Source organism: Artemia franciscana, chromosome 5, assembly GCF_032884065.1.
Source record: "Artemia franciscana chromosome 5, ASM3288406v1, whole genome shotgun sequence".
Taxonomy (NCBI): domain Eukaryota; kingdom Metazoa; phylum Arthropoda; class Branchiopoda; order Anostraca; family Artemiidae; genus Artemia; species Artemia franciscana.
In genome coordinates, this window is record NC_088867.1 from 40,077,819 (window position 1) to 40,101,225 (window position 23,407).

The 23,407-nt window shown below is 33.2% G+C and overlaps 1 protein-coding gene across 4 annotated transcripts in view; it reads left to right on the forward strand.

Moving 5' to 3' along the window:
• LOC136027402 (uncharacterized) overlaps window positions 1-23,407 on the forward strand; it is a 75,144-nt gene that overhangs the window by 34,985 nt on the left and 16,752 nt on the right. For all 4 annotated transcript variants that reach the window (XM_065704630.1, XM_065704628.1, XM_065704631.1 and 1 more), the window contains 5 exons: window positions 3,018-3,161; window positions 7,939-8,063; window positions 11,800-12,002; window positions 18,558-18,724; window positions 22,607-22,699. In XM_065704630.1, coding sequence (XP_065560702.1) covers window positions 3,018-3,161; window positions 7,939-8,063; window positions 11,800-12,002; window positions 18,558-18,724; window positions 22,607-22,699 — 732 coding nt within the window. The remainder of the gene's footprint in view (window positions 1-3,017; window positions 3,162-7,938; window positions 8,064-11,799; window positions 12,003-18,557; window positions 18,725-22,606; window positions 22,700-23,407) is intronic.

The following is a 23,407-nucleotide window of genomic DNA, read 5'->3' on the forward strand; positions in this document are numbered from 1 at the left end:
TTGTTTTCCAACCTCCTTTCTCTCTCTGACTCTCTATTTCATTTTTTCTCTTTTTTTTTCTCAATGCTGAACTATGGGGAAGGGGAACCTTCTGTACTTTTTAACATACGATTACACCTATTCACCCTTTGACGTATTTCAATTCATTTATTTAATACTATAAAATCTAATTCTAATGCGACGATATACAACAAAAAAATGAAAGAGTAAAACGAAAAAGAAAACAAATACGGCAGCTATTGCAGCCCCAAAACTGAGGTTGTAGGGTGTTTCAATACAGCAACATTGCAAGTGAAAAAAAAAACACACCTAATGTGAAATAGATTTATACATCAATGCATAACAAAAAGAGGCAAAACTTACGGAGAAAAATAAAAATACGGGCAAAGATCAAAATAAGGAAATTTTTTACTCCAGTTTAAAAAACTTACAAGCAGATTTAAATAAAATGGGAAAGACTTCTTTCCTTATGAAATATCAGAGGGAAGACAATTCCATAGCTTAGTAGCTAGATAAACTTGGGAACGCTTGGGAACAGCAGTTTGAATCAGTAGAAGTACAATGGATGGATGCGACTTGTGAAGGGAAAGAGAAAGATTCGAAGCAATTTTTTAGAAATCGAATTTGAATTTCTTTGAATTTGAAGCTTTTTTAAAATTTAAATTTCTAGCATAGAAAATGAAGGACAATTAAGGTAGATAACACAGGGCTTAATGAAGCTGCCATTCAAAACTACGATTACTACTGATTTTCTATTTTATATAATAGATTAGTTAAACGTGGTTTGTGCAGTAGCGCACATATATTAAATAATGAACCTTGTTCCATTGTAACTAAAAGTTTAAAAATGTTTTCTTAAACATTTTAAAATTTTAAAGTCACTATTTGAGCACCGACTGGGAAATGGCAACTATTGTCCATTTTAAGGCAAGAAGTAAAGACAAAAATAAATCGGTGAGAAACCCCTAAAAACGCTGTTGGATTGGCATATTCTACACTTGTACTGTACGTTGGCACATTGAAATTCTCATGTCTGAAAATTAGAGGTTTCACCTCCAGCTTAAAAATTAAAGAAAATTAAATTATTGCTTACGCAGTACGCTGCTCTGAAAATGGGATCACAAATTTTTTTTCTTAGTTTTTTGATGTTGTTTTTTTTTCTAGCAAGGCTCGTATATGACAAGAAATTTTTAAAGAGATGGGCAAGGGCCTCATTGGAAAGCTGACATTTTCATTTACTCGTTTTTTTTATATAGTCTCTTTTACTCTTTTTTTTATAAAGTCTCTTTTTTTATATAGTTTCATTTACTTTTTTTTTATCTAGTCGTTTGCTAGAAAAGAGCGAATTCAAAACTTGAAAAAAATAAGAACCAGCTTGTATGAAATATTGGACAGGAAATGAGTTGGAATCACAATAAATGAGGACATAGAACTTACATAAACAGAAACAAAAATAAGGCCAAACTTTATACGACCTTAAGATGCCAAAAAACCTCTTTCTCTTGTATAACATTAATAAATCCAAAATTAGCGAGGTCTTGAGGAAAGAATATCTATAGTATTAAACTGTCGATCTACATTTGCATGTCCTCTTAAGTAATCTTAATCATTATGGTGATTTCCTTCCCTTTTTGTTGATGAAATGATCATGACATCAATTGTTCTCAATAAAGCGAAAATAAGGTTCTTCTCTTTAGAAGGAATATGGGAAGTTAGCCCTACTCATGTCTGAGGAATTATTGTTCATTCGGCTCAGATACTCTTTGGATTTATTTTGTGGTGCCCTCAATGAAAGGGGTAACCCCCAACTCTTGTTGAAAAGCAGTTAGAGAACGGAAAAAATTCTCTTGTAAATTTAGATCTACTCATTGCAATTGGAGAGGTGTAATTAATCTATAGAAAGTAAGAAAAGTTGACCGTGATATCGAAAAAAAGTGTAAAATTGGTGCCTCTCTCCAAAAAAATTGTCTGACACACATTTAGGCTTAACTTAACGAAATGACGATACACCTCATTTTATCCAATTACTGTTTTTGTAACTCTCAGCCAATCACTAACTTGAAAATAATCTTGTGGTGTTGCAAGTCTGAAGCCAAGCGAATATTTCTTTTTTATCTAATCTGTGAATTTTGTGTCCAAACACGATGTTTAAATGTTTTGTTCTTTTATATCTGCTTTCCGACAGGCTCTGTCAGTAGCTATTCCATTTTCATAATTCAGAAATTTCATATTTCAAAAATTCTATAAAATCGTAAGAAAAAATTCTTAGAAAAGACTGTCGCTAAAGGCTTAAAACTAAAGGCTTAATGGCTTTGTTTTGCTCCTTGTGTGAGCATGTGAAACTCTTAAACACGCTCTTGTTTGGGCCAGGAATTATTATTATCTTTTTGTTTTGGCTGGGGGATGTCTGATTTTGTCTTCCTCCTTGAAATTTAGAGGTATCTGGATCTTTCACTGAAATCTCAATAATGTTAAACGCATAAATTGTACTTTTGGTGAATTCCTGTTAAATATACTAAATCGTTTTTTGTCGAAGTTCATCACCACTTCTAATATTCCAACACCATTATTTGTGTATATGCTATGATACTTTGGTTTTCCAAGCTGCATCATTTGAACAAGAAACTGTCCTAGAAAGCATAGCTTGTGAAATCTCTCACAAGGAAGTTGATACCACGGTTTTCAGTCGTCTTGAATTGTATTAGCCCGAATGGCAAAAACCACTGGGTTACTTAGGGGCAATTTTAGGTCTCTTTTAAAAGCTAATCTTTGTATACTTTTTTTCTTATACAAAGGAAGTTCAGTTCGCTGTTGCTTAAGCCAAATTTAAATTTATAGTGCCCATTTGTGGGAAACTACCCCATCTTCTCAGTACTCGCAGAGATCAATCTCTTTTAATTTGATTTGCTCGGTTGCATATAAAATCCTTTCACCCAAAGTGTAATTTGGATATTTGTGATTACCACAAGTAAAAGTTTGTTTTTTATTGTTAGATTGTTTTAATTTCTCTTTTCTAGCTCGTTTGGACAAAGATTACGAGTTCTCTGTCGTAGACCAAGGGACAGAACAACCTGCTCCTCAGACTCCGCCCAAGCACAAGAAGAAAGAAAAGACAAGAGAGCCGACTGATTTGTTCCAGATGAAAGAATTCATCCTTGTTGGTGAGAAATAACTGTTTTTCTCCTTTGCTAAATGTTAAAAACTTGCAGTTTTTAGAAAGTGCCCATGCTCACAAATGTTTAGCATGTCTTCGATTAGCAAACCTTCAAACCATTAACAATCTTCAACTGGCAAAGTTCATGATAAAAGTGATTAGCCCTATATCCTCTCAGAAAAATTGCTAACCTGGAATATGTGCTCTCCAAAGGGAAGAAAGTGCACATATTCTTCCTCAGCTTCAGCCCCCCCAAAAAAGACAAATATATAAATTAGGTTGTAAAAGCAAAGTGTTGAAAAAAGGAAAGCTTTTTGCAATCTTATATTCCATCTCCAGCAAAATTATTGTTGGTTTGCCCCCCCTCCCCCTCCGCTTTGGAGTATTTATATGAGCTCCCTTGAAAGCATCGGAAGTTTTTCATATCATAGGTGCAAAAAGGCGACCAATTTTATACCTTACTGCATTGGATCAAGCGTTTTCTTTGGTGTTATTATTTTTTTTTTCAGAACGGTACTGGTTAAATACTTTTGTTTTGTAATGAAGCACTGAAAGTCATAAAGAGAGGTTTTTGGAGGCTCTTCATTACAAATATTGTAATTTAAAAGTCTAAAACATATAGATTTGACAAATATTGTTTGATTTCCAGGCTAGAAACATGAGCGCCAAAAGTGGGATTCTTGGGCCTGTAAAACCTTTTTCCCTTATCCCCGACTTCAGACATTATATTAAACTTAAGATCAGAAGAAATTGAAACCTATGATGTTTGAAACTCGAAACAACCGAAAATTATTTTTATAGAATAATTGAAACCCAAAACGAATAGAAATTAAACAAACAACCATAGCAAAAAACACACAGTAGGTTTAAATATATAAATGAATAAATACGAGGAAAGCTTAAGTTGAATATGCAAATCAAGCTTAAAACGAACAAAAATATTTTGCTATTGAGGCATAAATGAAACTCAAAACGAACAGAAATTAAATAAGCAATCATAGCAAACAAACAAACAATATTTACTAATATAAATGAGTAAATAAATCTTAAAACGAGTGAAACTTAAACTGAATATGCAAATCCAGCTTCAAACGAACAAAAATCTCTACAAAAGTTTGGGTTTTACCTCCTTCTTCACTGTAAAAGTCTAAAACCTGCTGCGTCATTGGTGCTTTACTGAAAACAAATTATATTACAAATGTTTTCTTTTGTACTTATTACAACACTGAAAATAAACATTAAAAAGAGAGGAAAATCAAATTTTGAACTGATGAACTATCAGCAATAAATATCATTATGTATCAAATATTAGTTTAATTTTATTCGTTCTTTCTAAGACTGTTCAAAACAAATATAGCTTCACTAAAAACAAGAGTTTGGATGCTGCCCCCTCCCTAATGATGCAGTAGGTTTCAGATTTATACAGTGAATTATAGTAATTTGTATTTTGACTATTTTGAACAAAATGGCTATCTAAAAAATTTTATTGGGCGTATTTGGGGAAACAGGCGTGGAGGAGGGGGGAGTAGATACCCTCCGATCACTTTTGATGAATTACAGAAGGTGATTAGAACTTTCAATTTCCAATCAAGCGAGCAATCTCTGAAGGTTATAGACCACCCCTTTCATAAATGCTATATGCCGTCGGGGTGTAGCTTACAACACTAGCCCCCGGGCTCTGCGGGGATGTATTGCCCCTTGAGTTTTTGTTATTTGATTTTTAAAACATTTTGAACAAAATAGCTATCTAAAGATTTTTATTTGATGTATTTGGGTAAAAAGGGCTTGGAAGGGGTGCTAGTTCCCCTCTGATCACTTTTAACTGATGAGAAGGCACTAGAAATTCTGATTTACTATCGAATAAGCGTTTTATCGAATAATTTTTTTACGACCATCCCTTCCATAAAAGCCTTATATGACCCCAGGGCTGTTTTATCCCTGGAGTTCTGTTACATTATCTTTGGTCTAGTTTGAACAAAATGGTTATATGAAAAATTCAATTCGACGTCTTTGGGGAAAAGAAGGGTGAAAGGGAGGGGGCTAGTCGCCATCGGATCACTTTTGACTGTTTAAAGGTGAATTAGAACTTTCAATTTCTAATCATTTGAGTCCCCTCCAAAGTTTATGCAACCACCTCTTCCATAAAAAGCTTATACGCCCCCGCGGCAAAAGTTACAACCCTTTCCGTGGCTCAGAGGGGGGGGGGGTATGTTGACAACGAAGTTTCAGTTATCTTATTATTGGACTATTTCAAACAAACTGACCATCTCAAAATTTTCATTTGATGCATTTGGGGAAAAGAGGGTGTTTGTGTAAGGGGGAGGTAGATGCCCTTTGTTAACTTTTGAGTCATAAAAAGGTAACTAGAACTTTAAATTTCCAATCAAATGAGCCACCTTCGAAGTTTACCTCTTTTATGAAAAACTTATACGCCTCCGGGACATAACTTAAAACACTTGCACTCGGGCCCTGGGGGTTTGTGTTGCCCGGAGTTTTGTTATCGGGTGTTTGAACTATTTTAAAAATTAGCTATCTCAAAATTTGTATCAGATGGGTTTGGGGAAAAAAGGGATAAGGAGGGTGGTGGGGGTTTATTTGCCATCAGATCTCTTTTGACTCTTAAAAATTGAACTATAAAACGAAAAAATTGAACGTTCAATTTCTAATCAAATGAGCCCTCTCTGAAGTTTATACGAGTATCCCTTCTATAAGAACCATATATGCCCCGAGGACTAGTTGCCCTCCGATCTCTTAACTTTTCGATTTCGAATCAAATGAGCCCTCTTTGAAGTTTTTAAGAGCATATCTTCCATAAGAACCATATATGCCCCCAGGGCATGACTTAAAACACTTGCACACGGGCCCTGTGGTTTGTGTCGACCCTGGAGTTTTTTTTTTATGTAATCTTTGATCTATTTTAAAAAATGGCTATCTCAAAGCTCTTATCGGATAGGTTTGAGGAAAAAAGGGCGTGTATGAGGGGGGGGGGGCTAGTTCCCCTCCAATCTCTTTTGACTCTTAAAAAGTGAACTAAAACTTTCAGTTTTCAATCAAATGATTTTTTCTGAAGTTTATACGAGTATCCCTTCCATAAGAACCATATATGCCCTCAGGGCATAACTTACAACGGCTGCCCCCTGGCCCTGGGGGGTTGTCGACACATGAGTTTTTGTTATATGATCCTTGAACTATTTTTAACAAAATGGCTATCTCAACAAATTTAATCGGATGCATTTAGGAAAAAAGGCGGGGGGGGGGGCTAGTTGATCTCTCCTGACTCTTAAAAATTAAGCTAAAACTTTCAATTTCCAATCAAATGAGCCCTATCTGAAGTTTATATGAGCATTCCTTCCATAAGAACCATGTATGCCCCCAGGGCATAAATTTCAACGCCTGTCCCCGGGCCCTGGGGGGTTGTGTTGACACCGGAGTTTTTGTTATATGATCTTTGATGTATTTTTAACAAACTGGCTATCTCAAAATTTTTTGTCGGATGTATTTGGGAAGGAAATGGTGTGAGGAGGGCTCTAGTTGCCCTCTGATCTCTTTCGACTCTTAAAAAGTGAACTAGAACTTTCGATTTGCAATTAAATGAGCTCTTTCTAGAGTTTATACGAGCATTCCTTCCATATGAACCTTATACGCCCCAGGGCATAACATACAACGCCTGTCACTGGGCCCTGGGCGTTGTATCGAACATATATATATATATATATATATATATATATATATATATATATATATATATATATATATATATATATATATATATATATATATATATATATATATATATATATATATATATCTGTGCGCATATTGGTGCTTTTCTACTCCTGATTGTCCATAGATCCCTTAGCTAATGATCTTGAATGTGTTAAACATCTCCTAATCTGGATCCATCTGGCATTTGTTGAGCTTGTTCCTGTAAAAACACCCAGCAACTGAAACGTCGATTCGACGCCCTATGCGCCAGCAATGGCTCTGGAGGATCTTTATCCTTTTGAATCCACTGGAGTCTTCTGTTGAATCCACTGATTGATAAAAATCATAATTTTTCCTGCATACTTGCCTTAGACCGTGCAAAATGGCCTCGAAATCTCCAAATATTCCATTGAAAAATAAGTACTACTACACTTAATAATTACCACACTTACTAGATAAATGAATTACCGTTGAAAGGCTTACTAGAAATTACTTACTAGATTAGGAGAACCGTTGGAAGGCTTACTAGAAATGACTTACTAGATTAGGAGGACCGTTGTAATGTTTTGCCTGGTCGAAGTCAAGTCTGTTGTGGAAATATTTGCCCTATATAATGGCAGGACCCTGGGACTTACCCCCCTACCCCCTAACACAGTCAAAGTATAGATATGTCGCAACTTTTTTTTTGCTCGCGATTACTGAACCTTGACATAAAATTTATTTTAAGAAACGTTCTTAAGAATGTAGCTGTAGGAGCGAAAACAGTTTAATTTTGTTACTTTTTATGTTATTTAGTAGTATAGACAGGTTAGTTTGATATTCTCTAGAAAAGTACTAAAAAATGTGTAAACCTCAATGGAAGGTTTCGACTGCACTTTAGGACATACCCTTGCCTCAAAAAAAGTTTCGAATTTTTATCTGTTACCGTTACCAACCTATAGTCCCTGATCGCAAAAAAAGAAAAAAAAGACGAAAATAATAGTGTTGTTCCACAAGGCAGTGAAAGGGGACGACTAATCTAAGTTTATGTCCGATAAAAGGGCTATTTATTTGTATCTATTTAGTTTTTTGTTTTTCAGGTCTTGAATATGTTATTGATGTCAAGGATAAGGATTTTGTGCACTGCCTATTGTGTGACAAATCTGGAACTTTCAAGTCGATGGTAGCTCATATCAAAGGAACACCCCATAGGAAAAAGTTTTTGGTAACGCTTCTTTCTATCTCTGTGTTTCTCCTCTTCCTTCTTTCTCTGCTCGTCTCTTCTTTCTTTCAGTCCCTCTTTTTCTCATGTTTTCACTGCTGAATTATGGGGGAAGGGTGACTTAATGCCAACTCTAACTTAGCTTGTATTCCAGTTCAATGATTTGTTCTCATCTAAATGCTCCTGGACATTTTTCCTGGATAATTTCAACCGTGCGTTTTTCAAAGGGATCTACTTTTTTTGTGAGATTCTGCCAAAATAAGTTGACTGAGCAGATTAATAGGAACCAAAAGAAAATATCATTTTTTATCATTTTAGATGTGAATTATAAGGGTCTAGTCGGTTTTCTTGACCTGAAGTTGATTTATATTAAATATGGTTGAAATAGTGTCGTATCTGATTTCTAAAGACTTAAGTCATTTCATTCAGTGTTTTTTATCGTATCGTTTTCCGCACAATATGGGATCTTTAGATCCATGGACTTAGGTTCGCTTAAACTGTCAATACGTCCATTTTATATGAAACATCTATCATGAGTATTGTCTCTGTTGCTTTTATGAGTAATTTAATTTTAGATTTTTTTCAAGCTTAGGATATTATGACTATGTTTAAACTGCTGCTCTTACTAATGACTCATCGCAACACTAAGCCATTATAGTTGTTCTGTGCTACTCTGCTCTGTATAACGTGCTGTATTGTATATGATATGTGCTGCTTTGCATATATGTATCTCTTATGTGTATATACACAAATCTGATATGTGTTTCTGTATGTCTAATAGGTGCTGCTCTGTCTACGATGTGTTTGTGTTGCTCTCACTTATAATTCATTGCAGAACTGAGTCGTTTGAGCTGCACTGTGCTACTCTACTTAGTATAATGTACTAATCTGTACTTGTGTATCTGGTGTGTTTATGCACATATCTGATTTGTGCTGTTCTGTATATGATGTATTTATGTGCTGCTCTTACTAATTACTCATAACAGCGCTAAGCCGTTTTGGACTAACACACCTGCACTCGCCCGTTCACCCAAATTTTTTTAAGCTTCACTTTTTACAACTTTCCAAAACGTTCCTACTTCGTCTAAGTCTTTTCTTAGTGCCCTTTCTCACGATAGTTGCAGTCCTCTTGCTTTCCTTTAGACTTCAGTTGGAATACTAAACATGAAATCTCCGGTAACCTATCATCCTTCTGTAAAATTTGACTTTGCCGTTTAATTTGCTTCCACTGTAAATCTTGTGGGGCCGAATTGTATTTTCTGTGCTGATTGTTGTTAAATATACTGTTTCTCTTGCGAATATCTTAAACTTTTCTTCTACAGTTTCTGTTGAAAACACTTATCATATCTTGCTAACTTTTCGAAGCCCAGGACAATAGTTTCATAGCCTAACAGTGTAATTGCAATGTCATCTAGAATCTCATTTTGAATTGTGATATTTGTGTGTTTTTTCCTTCCATACTTATATCAGCTGCCTAAAATTCAGCGAACATGTTCTGGATTATCGTTTTCTTTTCATATTGATTGCATTTTTTCTCCTTGTTGAAATAGCAAATGACTTTCAATTCTTCTGTCTGCTTGAGGCCATTCGGTGCCTTAAGCCTATCTCGTCCTTTATAAACTTTTCAGTTAGTGCGGCCAAAGTATTTAGAATTGCCTCGCCGTTTTGCCATTACTTTTAGAGCTTAGTTAGTAGATCCAAATAAACGACAGAAAATTGAATGCCAACTTCAAATTTCCCGGAAATCTTAGAAAAACTATTTAATTTCTCTCATTCTGTGCTGGAGATAGAGATATTGAGATATTTAATTTCAATGCAACTTGCATCATCAGGAACTGTGAATTTTGTTCTTACGATTAAACAGAGCAGAATTTTCTTTTTAAAGCTCAGGAAAAGGCAGACCCTAAATTTTTTTTAGCACAATTGTTAGGTAAACACTAAAAATTTTCTCAAATAAAATACCGTTTGAGCAATTTGTTAGCTTTTGCAGTTCTGTGTGGTTCTATCTTCTTTGAATGGTAAGCTTGCAGACAAAGAGACATAAAATTTCATTATCGTTTCAATCAAATTTTCACAGTCAAACCATAGATTCTCAATAGCACTCGATAATGGGTAGTCCCATGGGAGAATTCACCAATGGATATTTTGTCTTCAAGGCAGGACGGGCTCTCAAGGAATCTTCATATACCTCCTATGTTAAACATTTGGAGTTTGTCTGACGTTCCTGAATTAGTGATTTCGGCGGTTTTTATTTTAACAGATATAAAAAAATTTGGTGATAATTTTTATCTAATCAAATCTTAAAGCCGAAAATTATTTTTTTATATTTCCAAAATAATTATAAAACCTGTTTCGGGTCTGCATTCTAGATTGCTACACTTGACACTGTTGTTGTGGCGTATCTAAAAATAGATAAAAAAAAATGTTCGGTTCAACAATCAAAAACTTATTTCTATAATATATACTTTGGCTGCTATCCTTTCAAGTACTTTACATGTTTGTGTTTCGAAATCAAAAATTCCCTTCAAAAGACTAGATGCAGCTATAATCGGTGCGTGTGAGAATGCATAAATTAGACCAAGGGACTAACCACTTGGATTGTTCTTGAGCGATTCAGTGAAGTATTAGTTAGTTTCAACCGGTTTAAACAGAGTCAAAAACTTAAACAGAGTTTAAACTTGAGAAAAAATTGATTAATTAATCTGTAACTTTCAAGAATTTAAGCTTCATAATTAATCATTATTTTATTTGCTTTAAAGATTTATTTTAAGTCAAATTCAGTGTACACGAAATGACAGAATTCTCCTATCTTTAACTTCTGTCCCCATTTTTCAGCACCACTTTACAGTTTGCTAAAGAAAAAGGAGCAAAGTCGACAAAACTTAGATGTCCTTTTGTGATTTCTTCTCGTCATTAGAACCGTTTTCCGCTTTTATATTTTAATTTCCGCTTTCCGCTTTTATATGCTTCCCATTGTATTTAGGATGCTTTTTAATTATCATGTTTTTGATTGCATAGAATCTTTTTTCTATAAGTTGTCTATAAGTGGCTTATAAGGAGTTAAACTTGAACTCCCCTTTTATTTTCATTTCAAGCTCTTAAGACAACAGTGGGAATAACATGATTTCAGAAAAAATGTAAAACAAATAAATGAGCAGACATTTCAACCGATGGAAACCAAAAGAAAAATGCGAAGATAAGGTACTACAACATTTGTTTTTCCGTTTTGCTCTAAGGACGGTTGATTCTAAGTCTGGGAAAAATATTTGCATTATTTGTTGTTTTTTTCTCTGGCCGAATTTTTTCCTCGTTTATTGTCGGTACTGTTTTTTTTTTGTTTTCAAAAAACTGCAAAATACTGTTTTTTAATTTTTAGAACGGGAGAAATATTTTAAAATAAATAATTTCATCAATTGGCTTTTTCAAAAATTTCAACCAAATTTTTTCCTAAGAAATTTCAAAGTAAAGTAATTCCCCCATGTTTTTCGTTAAAACTCTTTCAGTCATATTCATTTTTAAATGTGTTTCAGTTGAAAAATTCATCACTTTAAGCCGTTCGGTAAATAAAGTTTCAATTTTCATGGGTTATTAAAGCGAGCCATTGGCTGAAAACCGATTATAACCGAAGTCACTTGAACAATTTTCTGATCAACGACCTTCCACCAACTAAAATTATTGATGGTTTCGGACGAAAGATCTGCCTCCGTTTTGAGCATGGAAAAATGTGTTTTTCTTTCAGGAGAGACATTATCCAGACGTGGCGAAGAAGTTCGAGAAAGATACCAAAGAATGGAAACCTCAAGCTTACGAAGTTCTGGAGTTAGTGGCCACTGTTATTGAAAAGAAGTTAGGGCGTAAACATCCCGTCGTTATCACTAAAGATACCTATGATACAAATAGAAGGACTTTAGCGGAAAAAATAAACGCAGAGGAGGATGTCAAGTAAGTGTTTCTTTCTTTTTGAGTGTTAAGACCTTACAATCTGAGGGTAGTTCTGCTCGATGACATCTGAAAGCATATGTCGTGGCTTTAAATAAATATAGCCCCTCCCTGTCAATAATTGTAATTAATTTAAGTTGTTGGTCAGTATTATCCCCTCCATGGTTTCGAGCAGATAGATAAGGGGTATACTGTTGAAGTAACCAATCCTTAAAATGTAGATTACGCGCACCTTGGTCTTGCGCAATGCTATAGTGCACCTGTAATGGTATAGTATACTTTTTATGTTACGTAATAGGGTTTGTTACGTAATGTCTTTTCTTTGATTCTTTAAAAAAGCTTCGAGGGTCAGGAAAAAAAAATGTTTAGGGGGGCCCCGCCAAGTTATGATTTCTTTGGATGTGACGTAATAGAAAATTCTTCTTCAGGACATTTAAAGACGTTTTTTAAAGACATTTTGCTTCAAGAAGTTTTAATATCTTTTTCTTCAAGACGTTTTTCAAGATGTTTCAAGACATTTTTCTTCAAGACGTTTTTCTAGACCTTTTTCTTCAACGTGTTTTCTCAAGACGTTTTCTTGAAGATTCCTTTGGTTCTTACGTAATAGGGAATGTTTATTTGTGCTAAGAATGACGCATTCTCGCGCGACCTGTTTCTTCAGGATTTTGTGGGGAACCCCCGCTTGTAACTGAGGAAGACACACACTTGGGGTTACGTAATGGCAGCGCACCCATGGGTGTTGCGTAATAGTGACACCAACGTGACTGTTACGCAGTGACAGTGCACACGTAGGATGTTACGTAATGTCGGTGCCCACGTGGGATTTTACGTAATGACGATGTACACGTGGGATGTTACATTATACTGTAATGGACTTCATTTTCTTTAAATGCGTTTTTCTTTTTTTTTCTCTCTCTAAAATCCAAAGATTTTTATCTGCATTAGGATTCGAGAGAGATTTTTACCAATGGAATGGAGGGCTAGACAGCTGGACCAAGAAACCCTTTCTAATATTATTATTCGGGGAAGACTTTGTAACGGAAACGTTTCGATGAAGCAATGGATTACGTGTTTCCTATATTTGCAATAACTAACATGATGGGGAGTGTACTAACATACATAGTGTTTCACGGTGCCACGCCACCGTGGCACACTATGGCTCGCCCATGGAACCCCTGTGATACATATTATCTTTCCTAAGGCATTCCCTGTTTTTGTTTTTTTTTATAAAAATTATGATTTAAATCCAGTGGTTCATGTTTTCTCAAGCTACTCTCTCGTGATGCCCCCGTGACAATTCACACCACCGTGGCAATATGTGGCTCGATCGTGGCATCCACGGGATGCATTACATAATTCCTGAAACATTTCCAGCCTTTTTCCGATTCCAGGATTGTATATGTGGCTGTCCCATGGTAATCCAGGGCTGGTCATCGGTATTAGCTAGTTTATTGTACGTTTTCGACCAGTACCATTTGTACAGACCTTAAACTCTTTTTTATTCTAAAAGTTTTATTATTCAATTTTTCAAAGTTTCAGTTTTAATAGTTTTAGTAGTCCTGTAGTGGCGCAGTGGATTTGACCTTAGCTTGGTAATACGGGACCCAGAGATCGAATTACACTGCAGAAATGCACTGCAGGGCCGACGCAGGGACCATAGTAGTCAAGAAGCGTCGTTAATTCTTAAATAATAGTTTTAGTTTTAAACTTTTTATTTTAAAGTTTTAATTTTAAATTACCTGTTTTAAAGCTTAGGTTTTAAAGTTTTTTTTATTTAAAAATTTTTAGTTTTTATCGTTTTACGTAGTTTTATTTGCGTTAAATTTCTAGTTCTAAAGTTCTAATTTTAAAGTCTAAATTTTAGTTAGGTTTTAAAGTTTTAGCTTTAAAATGTATGTTTTAAATTATCAGTTTCAAAGTCTAGGTTTCATTTCTCTTAATTTGAAAGGTAGTTTTGAAAGTTTTTTTTTTTTATTTGTAAAGTTTTACGCTTAAAGTTTTTGGTTTCACATTATCCGATTTAAAGTTTTGATCTTAATTCCTTTTTTTTAAGCTTTAGTTTTAAAAGATTTTAAAGTTTATAGTTTTAAAGATTTTAGATTTAAAATTTAGATCTTAAACTTCCTTTCAATTTTAAATTTTTTAGTTTTAAAAGTTTTTTGCTAACATTTTACTTTTTAAAGTTTTAGATTTAAAATTTTAGTTCTAAAGTAATGGTTTTAAAAGTTTTTGGTTTTAATGTTTTCGTTTTAAAGCTTTAGCTTTAATGTTATACTTTTTTAATCTTAATTATTAGTTTTAAACTTTTTATTTGGAAGTTACATATACAACCATAGTTTTTAAATTTCCAATTTACAGTTTATTTTTAAAGTCTCAATTTTAAAGTTAATTTTAAACGTTTTAGTTTTAAATTGTCAGAATTAAAGTTTTGTTTTAAAATTCTTGTTTAAAGTTTAGTCTTAAAATTTTAGGTTTGAAACTGTCAGTTTTAAAGTCTAAGTTTCATTTTCTCTTAATTTAAAAGGTAGTTTTAAAAATGTTTTTATTTGTAAAGTTTTACGCTTAAAATTTTAGAAGTTTTAGTTTTAAACGATTTGTTTTAAAAGTTTAATTGTTGAAGTTTTAGACATAAAGTTTTTGGTTTTGAATTATCAGATTTGAAGTTTAGATCTTAATTCTTTTATTTTGAAAGTTTTATTTTTAAGATTCTATTTTAAAGCTAATAGTTTTAAATATTTTATTATTAAATTTTAAACTTTATTTAAGCTTTAGTATTAAGTGTCAGCTTTAATATTTTACTTTTCTAGTGCTTAGGTGTTAGTTCTAAATTTTTATTTCTAATTTTTAGTTTAAAGTTTAGTTATGAAATTTTGGTTTTTAAGGTTTAATTTAAAGGTTTTACTTCTAAAAATATGGGTTTAGTCACAAAGTTTTTGGTTCTAATGATTAGTTTTAAAGTTTAGGTCTTTTTTTTAAAAAGCTTTAGCTTTGAAAGTTTTTCCATAATTTCCAAGAATTGTGTTCTTTTTTTCGTTGGGGGGGGGGGGGAGAGGACAGTATTTGGATTTAAAATCTTAGATGGTCCACTGCTATTCAATGGATATTATATTGGCCCTAGCTCTTTTTCCTAGATGCTGGGTAATCGTGAAAGCATACCCTGTTTAAGCAGCCTAGATGTTAATATTGTATGAACAAAGTGTTGCATTTTACTTTTTTTGTTTCTTCATCAAAAATTCAAATTAACTGATTTTAATGTTCTTACCCATTTTAATTTTGTTCATATTAAGTTTGATAATTTGCTTTATTTCTGCGTTTTCATTTTTTTTTCTTATCGGATCTAGTTAAATTATCTTCTTGTTGCTAAGAAGTCGTCTTCGAATCTTGACAGTTATCTGTCGCGCTAAGCCTGACTGAATGCCCATAGATGCAATATAATTCTTAAATTTGCTTTTATGAAATATTTGACTTAGATTTAATGTTGTTAAGTGGAAAAATTGCATGAAATAACTGGAATATTTTTGCTAGTTCACGCTGGGTTGTTGTGCATGCCGAGTCAACCTAGCGTAATCTAGTAAGTTAGACTTCCTAAGTAAGTTACTAATCTAGTAAGTTAGACCTTTCAAGCGTAACTTGAAAGGTTTAAACAGGACTAATCTCGACGGATTATTTTATGTTTTATACGAAGTAATTTTTTTTTATGGGAAGTTTTTCTAAAGACTTTGTGATCGAAGCGTTAAAACTAAAAGCTTTTAAAGCTACAACCTTTAAAACTAAAATTATTGGACTAAAATGTTAAAAATAAGACTTTAAAACTAGAACTTTAACACTAAAACTTCAAAAAATAAATTTAAAAACTAAAAGTGTGAGACTAGAAAATTGAAACATTAAAACTAAAACTTTGAAACTAAAACCTTGGAATCCTTAAACAGAATAATTTTTATAAGACCATTGCTCTAAAACTAAAAATTTTAAACTAAATTTTAAAAATTGAAACTTCAAATAAAAACTTTAAGAATAAAGCTTCAAAACTGAATAAAGAACTTTCAAACTAAAAATTTAATATTTAAAGGAACTTAAGTCCTAAACTTTGAAACTTTCAATTTAAATCTAAAACTTTTAAAACTAATTTTAAAATGGAAACTTTAGGAGTAAAACTTTAAAACTGAAAATTTAAAGCAAAAAACTACTGGTAAAACCTTAAAACTAAAACTGTAAAACCAAAACTTCAAAATAAAAGTTTTGAATTAAAATTCTCAAGCCAGAAAAAAAACTAAAACTTTAAAGGTAAAACTGAAAACTTTTAAAAATTGTTGCTTTAAAAATAAAACTTTTAAAACTCAAACTTTAAAACCATAATTCATATTAAATCTAGAATTTTAAATTATAAAACTTTAAATTAAAAAAAGAGCTTTAAGGCCTAAACTTTAAAACTGATAATTTAGAATTTTTAATTCTGAAACTCTTGGAAAAACTTTCAAAGCTAAAGTTTGTAAAAAAAAATAAAAAAAATAATAATAATAAATAATACATAAACTTTCAAAATCATAATTTGAATCCAAGAACTTTGTGACTAAAACCTTAAAACCAATACTTTTAAACCTAAATTTTTATAACTAAACTTTAAAACTTCAAATAAAAGTTTAAAACTAATGCTTAAGTAAAATATTAAAGCTAAGACATTAAAACGAAAACCCTAAAACCAAAAGGTTTTTAAAACTATTACTTTATAACTAATACTTTAAATTTAAAACCTTGAAATTAAAATCTTAGAAAAACAATTTTAGAGCTAAAACTATAAAATTAAAAGAAACTTTTATCATCTAATCTTTAAAAATAAAATCTATAAAACTATAAACTTTAAAATAAAATTGTTTTGAAGTAAAACTTAAAATAAAACTATTAAGATCTAAACTTTAAATCTGATAATTTGACACCAAAAACTTTATGTCTAAGCTTTAAAGTGAAAATTTTAAAACAAAACTTTTAAAACTAAAACTTCAAGCGTAAAACTTTATAAATAAAAAATCTTTTATAAGTGCCTTTTAAATTAAAAGAAAATGAAACCTAGACTTAGAAATTGGTAATTTAAAACTTAAAATTTTAAAACTGAACTTTAAAACAAAAACTTTAAGATTGACAATTTAAAGCTAAAACTTCTAAAACTAACTTTAAATTCAAGCTTTAAAATTAAAACTGTAAACTAAAAATTTAATGCAAAGAAAAATGATTGTAAAACCCTAAAACTAAAACTGCAAAACCAAAATTTCAATATAAAAGTTTATAGCAAAAATTTTAAAGCAAAAGAAAAAATGAAAACACTAAAACTAAAACTTTAATGTTAAAACTTTGAAACCGAAAATTTTAAAAACTATTGCTTTAATAATAGAACTTTTAAAACTCGAACTTTAAAACTTTGACTTTCATATTAAATCGAAAAAATTTAAATTCAAAAATTTTAAATTAAAGAAAAGAACTAAGATATAAAGTTTAAAACTTTAAAACTCAACTTTTAATACTGGAATTCAAGCTGAGTTTATCCAGGCTGTATATATAACTCCAATTTCGAACAAAATGCCATATGTCTCTATTTTTATTACGACAGCCGAGAGCATTATGACACAATTAACAATGCAGAAAGTTATGAAGGCTTTCCGAATAATTTAATTGTTTTAAGAAGTTCCGTCATTTTATGAAAATTCCGTTTTCACTACAATTTTGTATGGACACTAGTTCAATTATGATATGCTCTTTTATGTATTACAGCAACATGTGAAGTCTGTTGGTAAAGTTAGTCTAGGGCCTTCGTAAAACCTAGGTTTGTCACCAGTTATAATAATTCCCATTAAGGGCGCAACCAGGGTTTTACCCTGGACCGTGTTTAACCATAAACAACTTCAAAAATACATTAAGTGTGTTTACATGCATTTTTGTTACGTTTTTACGGGTAGGATATTTTTAAGGAGGGGGGGGGGTTCATACTTGAACCCCCCTCTGGATACGGCATTGGATTCGATACAGTTAATCGGGATAAGACCTATATTATATAGAAAACTAGGTCATTTAGTTTATCTACATCATATAATAGATGAATTCTGAAATTAATGTTTTGGCAAAAATATTCATCATGTCTTTGTTCATACTGTAATAGCATTTAGGATTCTTAAACAGGGTACGCTTTTACGAATACCCAGCATCTAGGAAAAAGTATCAGGGCTGACACAATATCCATTGAATAGCCGAGGACTATCTAAGATTTTAAATCCAAATATTCCCCCCCCCAAGAAAAAATTGAACACACTCTCCTTTCCTCTTTCCTCCTGTCCTCTCTCTTTCTCCTCTCCTCTCTTATCTCTCCTCTAATCCCTCCTCTCTATCTATCTCACTCTCTTATCTCTCTCACTCTCTTATGTATCCTCTCTCTCTCCCTCTCCCTCTCCCCCCCTCTCTCTCTTTCTTTCTCTCTGTCTCTTTCTCTCTGTCTCTCTCTTCATACGATAAATAAACAGTACACCCTACAAGAAAAATAAGTTTTTTTTATGGCCCAAATTGTATTTCTAGGGAAGACCAAACAATATTTGATGAGCTATCGGATCCCTTTGAAGAAGGAATTGACGTAAAGGAGTTGCAACGAAAATTCGGCATCCGTCGTAAAAAGAAAGATGAACATAATGAGCAAGACCAGAATTCAGCTCCGAAACCTCTAATGTCTATACCGCTCTATCAAGGTAAGTTCTGACTATATTCATCCAGATAAGATATTTTTATAGTTTAATACTTCTACTACTACCAACAACTCACCACAGCATCTAGCCGCCTGGGGCCAACATAGCTACGTACGCTCCTCCTTCCTCCTAAACTATTCAAAGCCTACATATTTACACCCTCCCAGGAAGCTTCCATTCCCCTAAAATCTTTCTGTGCGACATACTTACAACCCAACCGAAGACGACCTGTTTTCTCTTTAGTCCGAGATGGTTGGCCGAAATGGACAATTTTCGTCAATCTGTCATCCTTCATCCGCAGAACAGGCCTTAGCCATCTCATTCTTTCTCTAATTATTTCCTTAGAAAACAGGATTGAACCACGCTTTTCGTGCAGCCTACCGTTTGAAATACGGTCAGTTGGGTACCCCCCAAAAAAACTGCAGGCGATTTCTCTGGTAAAAATTTAGCAAATATTCGTTGTTTTTCGGAGCACCAATGCTTCAGAACTTATTTGAGCACTTTAATCACTGTACTCTCCAATATTATAACCTTAGTTTGCAGACATATCTTCCTATTCTTCCAAACTTTTTTCAATTGTGAGCCTTGACTATTCTACTTTTAACATCTTCACTGCTCCCACCCTCTTAACTAGTAGTACCGTCAAGGTTAGTGAAGCCCTCAAACTTGATCAATCTTTTTGTTACCCAAGATCACCTTTTCATTTTCACTTATTCCTAGCTTTAGTGACTTAGTCTTCTTATGATTAATTTTCAAACCTATTCTAGTATCTGAACTCACAAAACCTCTAAAAATTCATTCATTTTGCTCACACTTTCATCTAGGATGCTTAAATCATCAGCATAATCTAAGTCTAGGAAAGTTTTTCTTCGCCATTTGATTCCGTGTTTTTCCATTGCCTTTCCAGTGCTTCGTAGGACAAAGTTCATCAAATGATCAATATAAAGGGGATAAAACACAACCCTGCATGACTTCTGATTTAATAAAAAATCAGTTGCTAACCTCATTTCCTGCTTTAACCGCAGCATTGTTATTCTTGTGCATTGTACTTATCACTTTAAAATATTTGTCTGGTATACCATGCAAGGATAAGACACTCGCTAAAGCTCTTCTATCAAAAGAAGGTCATTCTTGTCGGCCAACCCTCTAAGGACAAACTAAAAGCAACTCATCCCCGAATGGGGTGGGAGGATGTTGTAAGAAAAGATTTAAGGGATATGGATACTTCTTGGGAAGGCCTAGAGGGAGGTTTCCAATAAATTAGGATGGAACAGGAGCGTGTGTAGCTGTGTTGGCCTCAGGTGGCTTAGTGCTGCAGTGAGGTATTAGCTGTAGCGGTAATAGTAGTATAGTTTAATCACAACGTGCCACTGATTTGGAAAACACTAAATTGTTACTAGTTTCTTTTCTATTGTCGGTTAGACTTCTTAAGTAGGAGAATGTCTTTAATTTTCAGATTTTATCGGTTAATCATCGTGACTGCTCCAACTATTTCCAGTCAAGGAGTACCATGATATATTGAGTATCTCTACTAGGAAAGATGACTAAATTTCACTTTGATAATCTGAAGACATGTGTAAATTTCATTCTTTTATTTTATTTTAAATAGGTGATAGTGTTGATCCACCGGAGGCTGATAAATTAGTAAGCTCTTGTGTTCCATCAACTCTTCTTAAAACTTTTGCTTTTGTCAGCACAATCAAAATCGTAAAGAATTCGAGTCATCTTTTTTTAGCCTTTTCCTTGCTTGACCTAATACCTTGTATGGTTTTTTTCTCGCTTTTGAGCTATTTAGTGTAGCAGTTGTAGGTATATCCTCTACAGGGTAACTTCTGGGGTGCAAGGAATGAATTCAGAGGCTTGCTTCAACAAAAATTTCTATATAGTTTCCTAATATTATACGTATATCTTGTACCAGCATAAATTTCTTAGCCAAACGTAAAAGGAATGTAAAACTGTGTTGTACGATTCAAAGAGGTGGGAAATGGCAAAAACCTGGATGGCCACTGCTGACAGTCTCTTACTTACTTGATCTGGTCATAATCTCACTTACTCAAACTAGTATTATGCTGCTATCCTTCTATAATTTTAGCGCAAAACCCATGAGGACTTCAAAATAAAACGGGAAAGTATGTAAATCTTTTTGGATACCATATCACATAGCTTTTAGTATCGCTAAAACAATCACCTACGCCATCTTGTATTGAACATCTTTTACCGCTTTTTCAAGCTTCTTTATTGGGTTTTCCACAGAAACATTAGATTGCGCTGGTGGTTTTTGTAGACACTAGAGCCAGTTTCCATTCTTATAGGTTACCCATAATATTTAATATTGACTACATAACTACGTAGCTATATAGCTGTTTGTTTGACTTAATACTTCTGTTGCAAATCATACTACATAGATTCACCCGCATAGCTTGCAAAACAAGGCAAAAAAAAGACAGTTCGAGAATATCAGGCGTATTAGGTAAAGTATTTGTATAAAAATCCAGTAAATTATGTTGAGATCCTTCAAGCTCATCCTGTGCCGATCCCCTATACTTCCTATTCCTTGTATCCTTCCTATCTTCTGTTTAATGATATGATTTGGGCTACATAAAATTGAGACCACCTTTCAATTTATCTGAAATGTATGCGACTCCAATGATTTTAGTATCTGTTCATGAAAATAAGGTAGATAAATGATCTTTTCCTCATAATTTCTTATAAATTTGGTATAAATGTTTGTATGTTTTATACATTTTTATAAATATTTTATAGAAATTCCACAGTTTTTTTTTATTTGGGGGGGGGGAGGTGTCTTTATTCAACCCTTTTCCCTGAATTATATGAAAAATTATTGGGGAATTCCCTGGATATGTTGTGAAAATCATGAGATTTTTCGGTAATGATCAAGTCAAAAGGGCCAAATTTTGATTGTAGATTTTGTTAGTAGATTTTTTGGGTAGTAATTCAACCTAAAGAGCCAAATTCCGTTGGCAAAATTACGAAAATCATGAGAGTTTTGGATGGTGATCAAGCCTGAATAGCCAAATTCCATTGCCAAATTATGAAAAATAATGATATTTTTGGGTGGTAAGTAAGCCAGAAGAGACAAATTTTGATCGAAACTTCCGTTACCAAGTTCAGTTGCCACATTGTGAGATTCGTGGAATTTTGAGTGGTGATTAAGCCTGAAGAGCCAAATTGTGAAAGTCATGATACGTTTGGGTGGAGATAGCCTGATAGCCAAGTTATGAAAAATCATGAGGTTGATGATCAAGCCTGAAGAGCCAAGTTCTATTGCCAAATTAGGAAAATTATGAGATTTTTGGGTTACGATCAAGCCTGAAGAGCTTGACGCTGCACTTCAAATAACTTGTAACTCTGATTTCAAATCTCATTTATTCATTATTTACACCTTAAAGTACCAAAGACATAAAAATCAAAACATCCTTCACCCCCTGGATTCTTCTTAGGTCTATTCATACCAGACAACTGGGATCTTCTACGATTTTTCTTTCGGCTATTTCATAATTATGAAGACTATGAAATTTATGAATTATGCGTAAAGTTTCATCATTGTTGCCACATTGAACCACGAAAAAAATTGCAAAAACTAATTCGATAGTGTTGACGATACTTTTCGTTTGCGGAAATTGTAACTCGGTGGCTAAATCTGATTTTAGTCATTTTATTGTACCTTAGCAATTTCAAACGCTTATAAGTTTAGCGAGAAGCAAGTTATGATTTTTCAAGAGAACATAGTGAGGATAGGGCTTTATATTTACTGAATTGACTGAGCTGAGCTGATCTCTCTTATTTATTCACTTCCCTTGTATTCATCCTCTTTCTCACTCTTTTTTGCTTTTTATGATAGTATTAACATATAATTTTTATTAGGTCCTCCTGGCCAACCTCCAATTCATGCTCCTGCAGTTGGTGTTAATTATTTTCAGCCAACAGAGATAGCAAAAGGACCTGTACGGTATTCGGGTAAGTTACCTTTTTTGGACGGTTATTTTAGCTTTAAACACTTAAAAAAAATCGTTATCAAAAAGCTTTTGAAGCCTTAGTCTCTGCTGGGTGTCCCCTTCGTATGTGTAATTTAACCCCAGGCATTAATTGTCATGCCCACTCCTCACTATTTTTCAAGCTTTTGCTTCAAGGCTGCGTGTAGTGGAAATTTGGATTATAAAGCGAATGAGGTGTGCAAGTGATTTTAGGCAGAGGGAAGCTTCTTGGAGCCTAGAATGTATATATGATTCTCATTTTAGGTTGCTTTTGAAGACTACTACTAGGATTTTTATTTCATCTTTAGTTTACTACTAGGAGTTAAGTCCGATATCTTCGAGAAACAGAATCGGGAGGTTTTAAGAAGCTATATTAATCTTTTGCTTAGGGTGAATATTGTTGTTTTTTTGTATATACAGTTTGTTTAAAATCTGTTTTCGCAAAATTATCGATTTATTAGTTTCCAATATTCTATTTTAATCTTTAAGTTTCAGTTTCTTCCTTTGACTACTATGTACTACTCTTTTCTGTTCGTTTTATACTGAAGCCCACTTGTCTGAAATCCTTCGAAAACTTAGTATTTTCATTCCGTGGCTTCAAATTTTACATTTTTTTCATTATCTTGTCTTGTTGCTATATAGAGCCAGTGTATTCTTAGAACTTTTTGCTTCTGTAAACAATTTTGGTAGT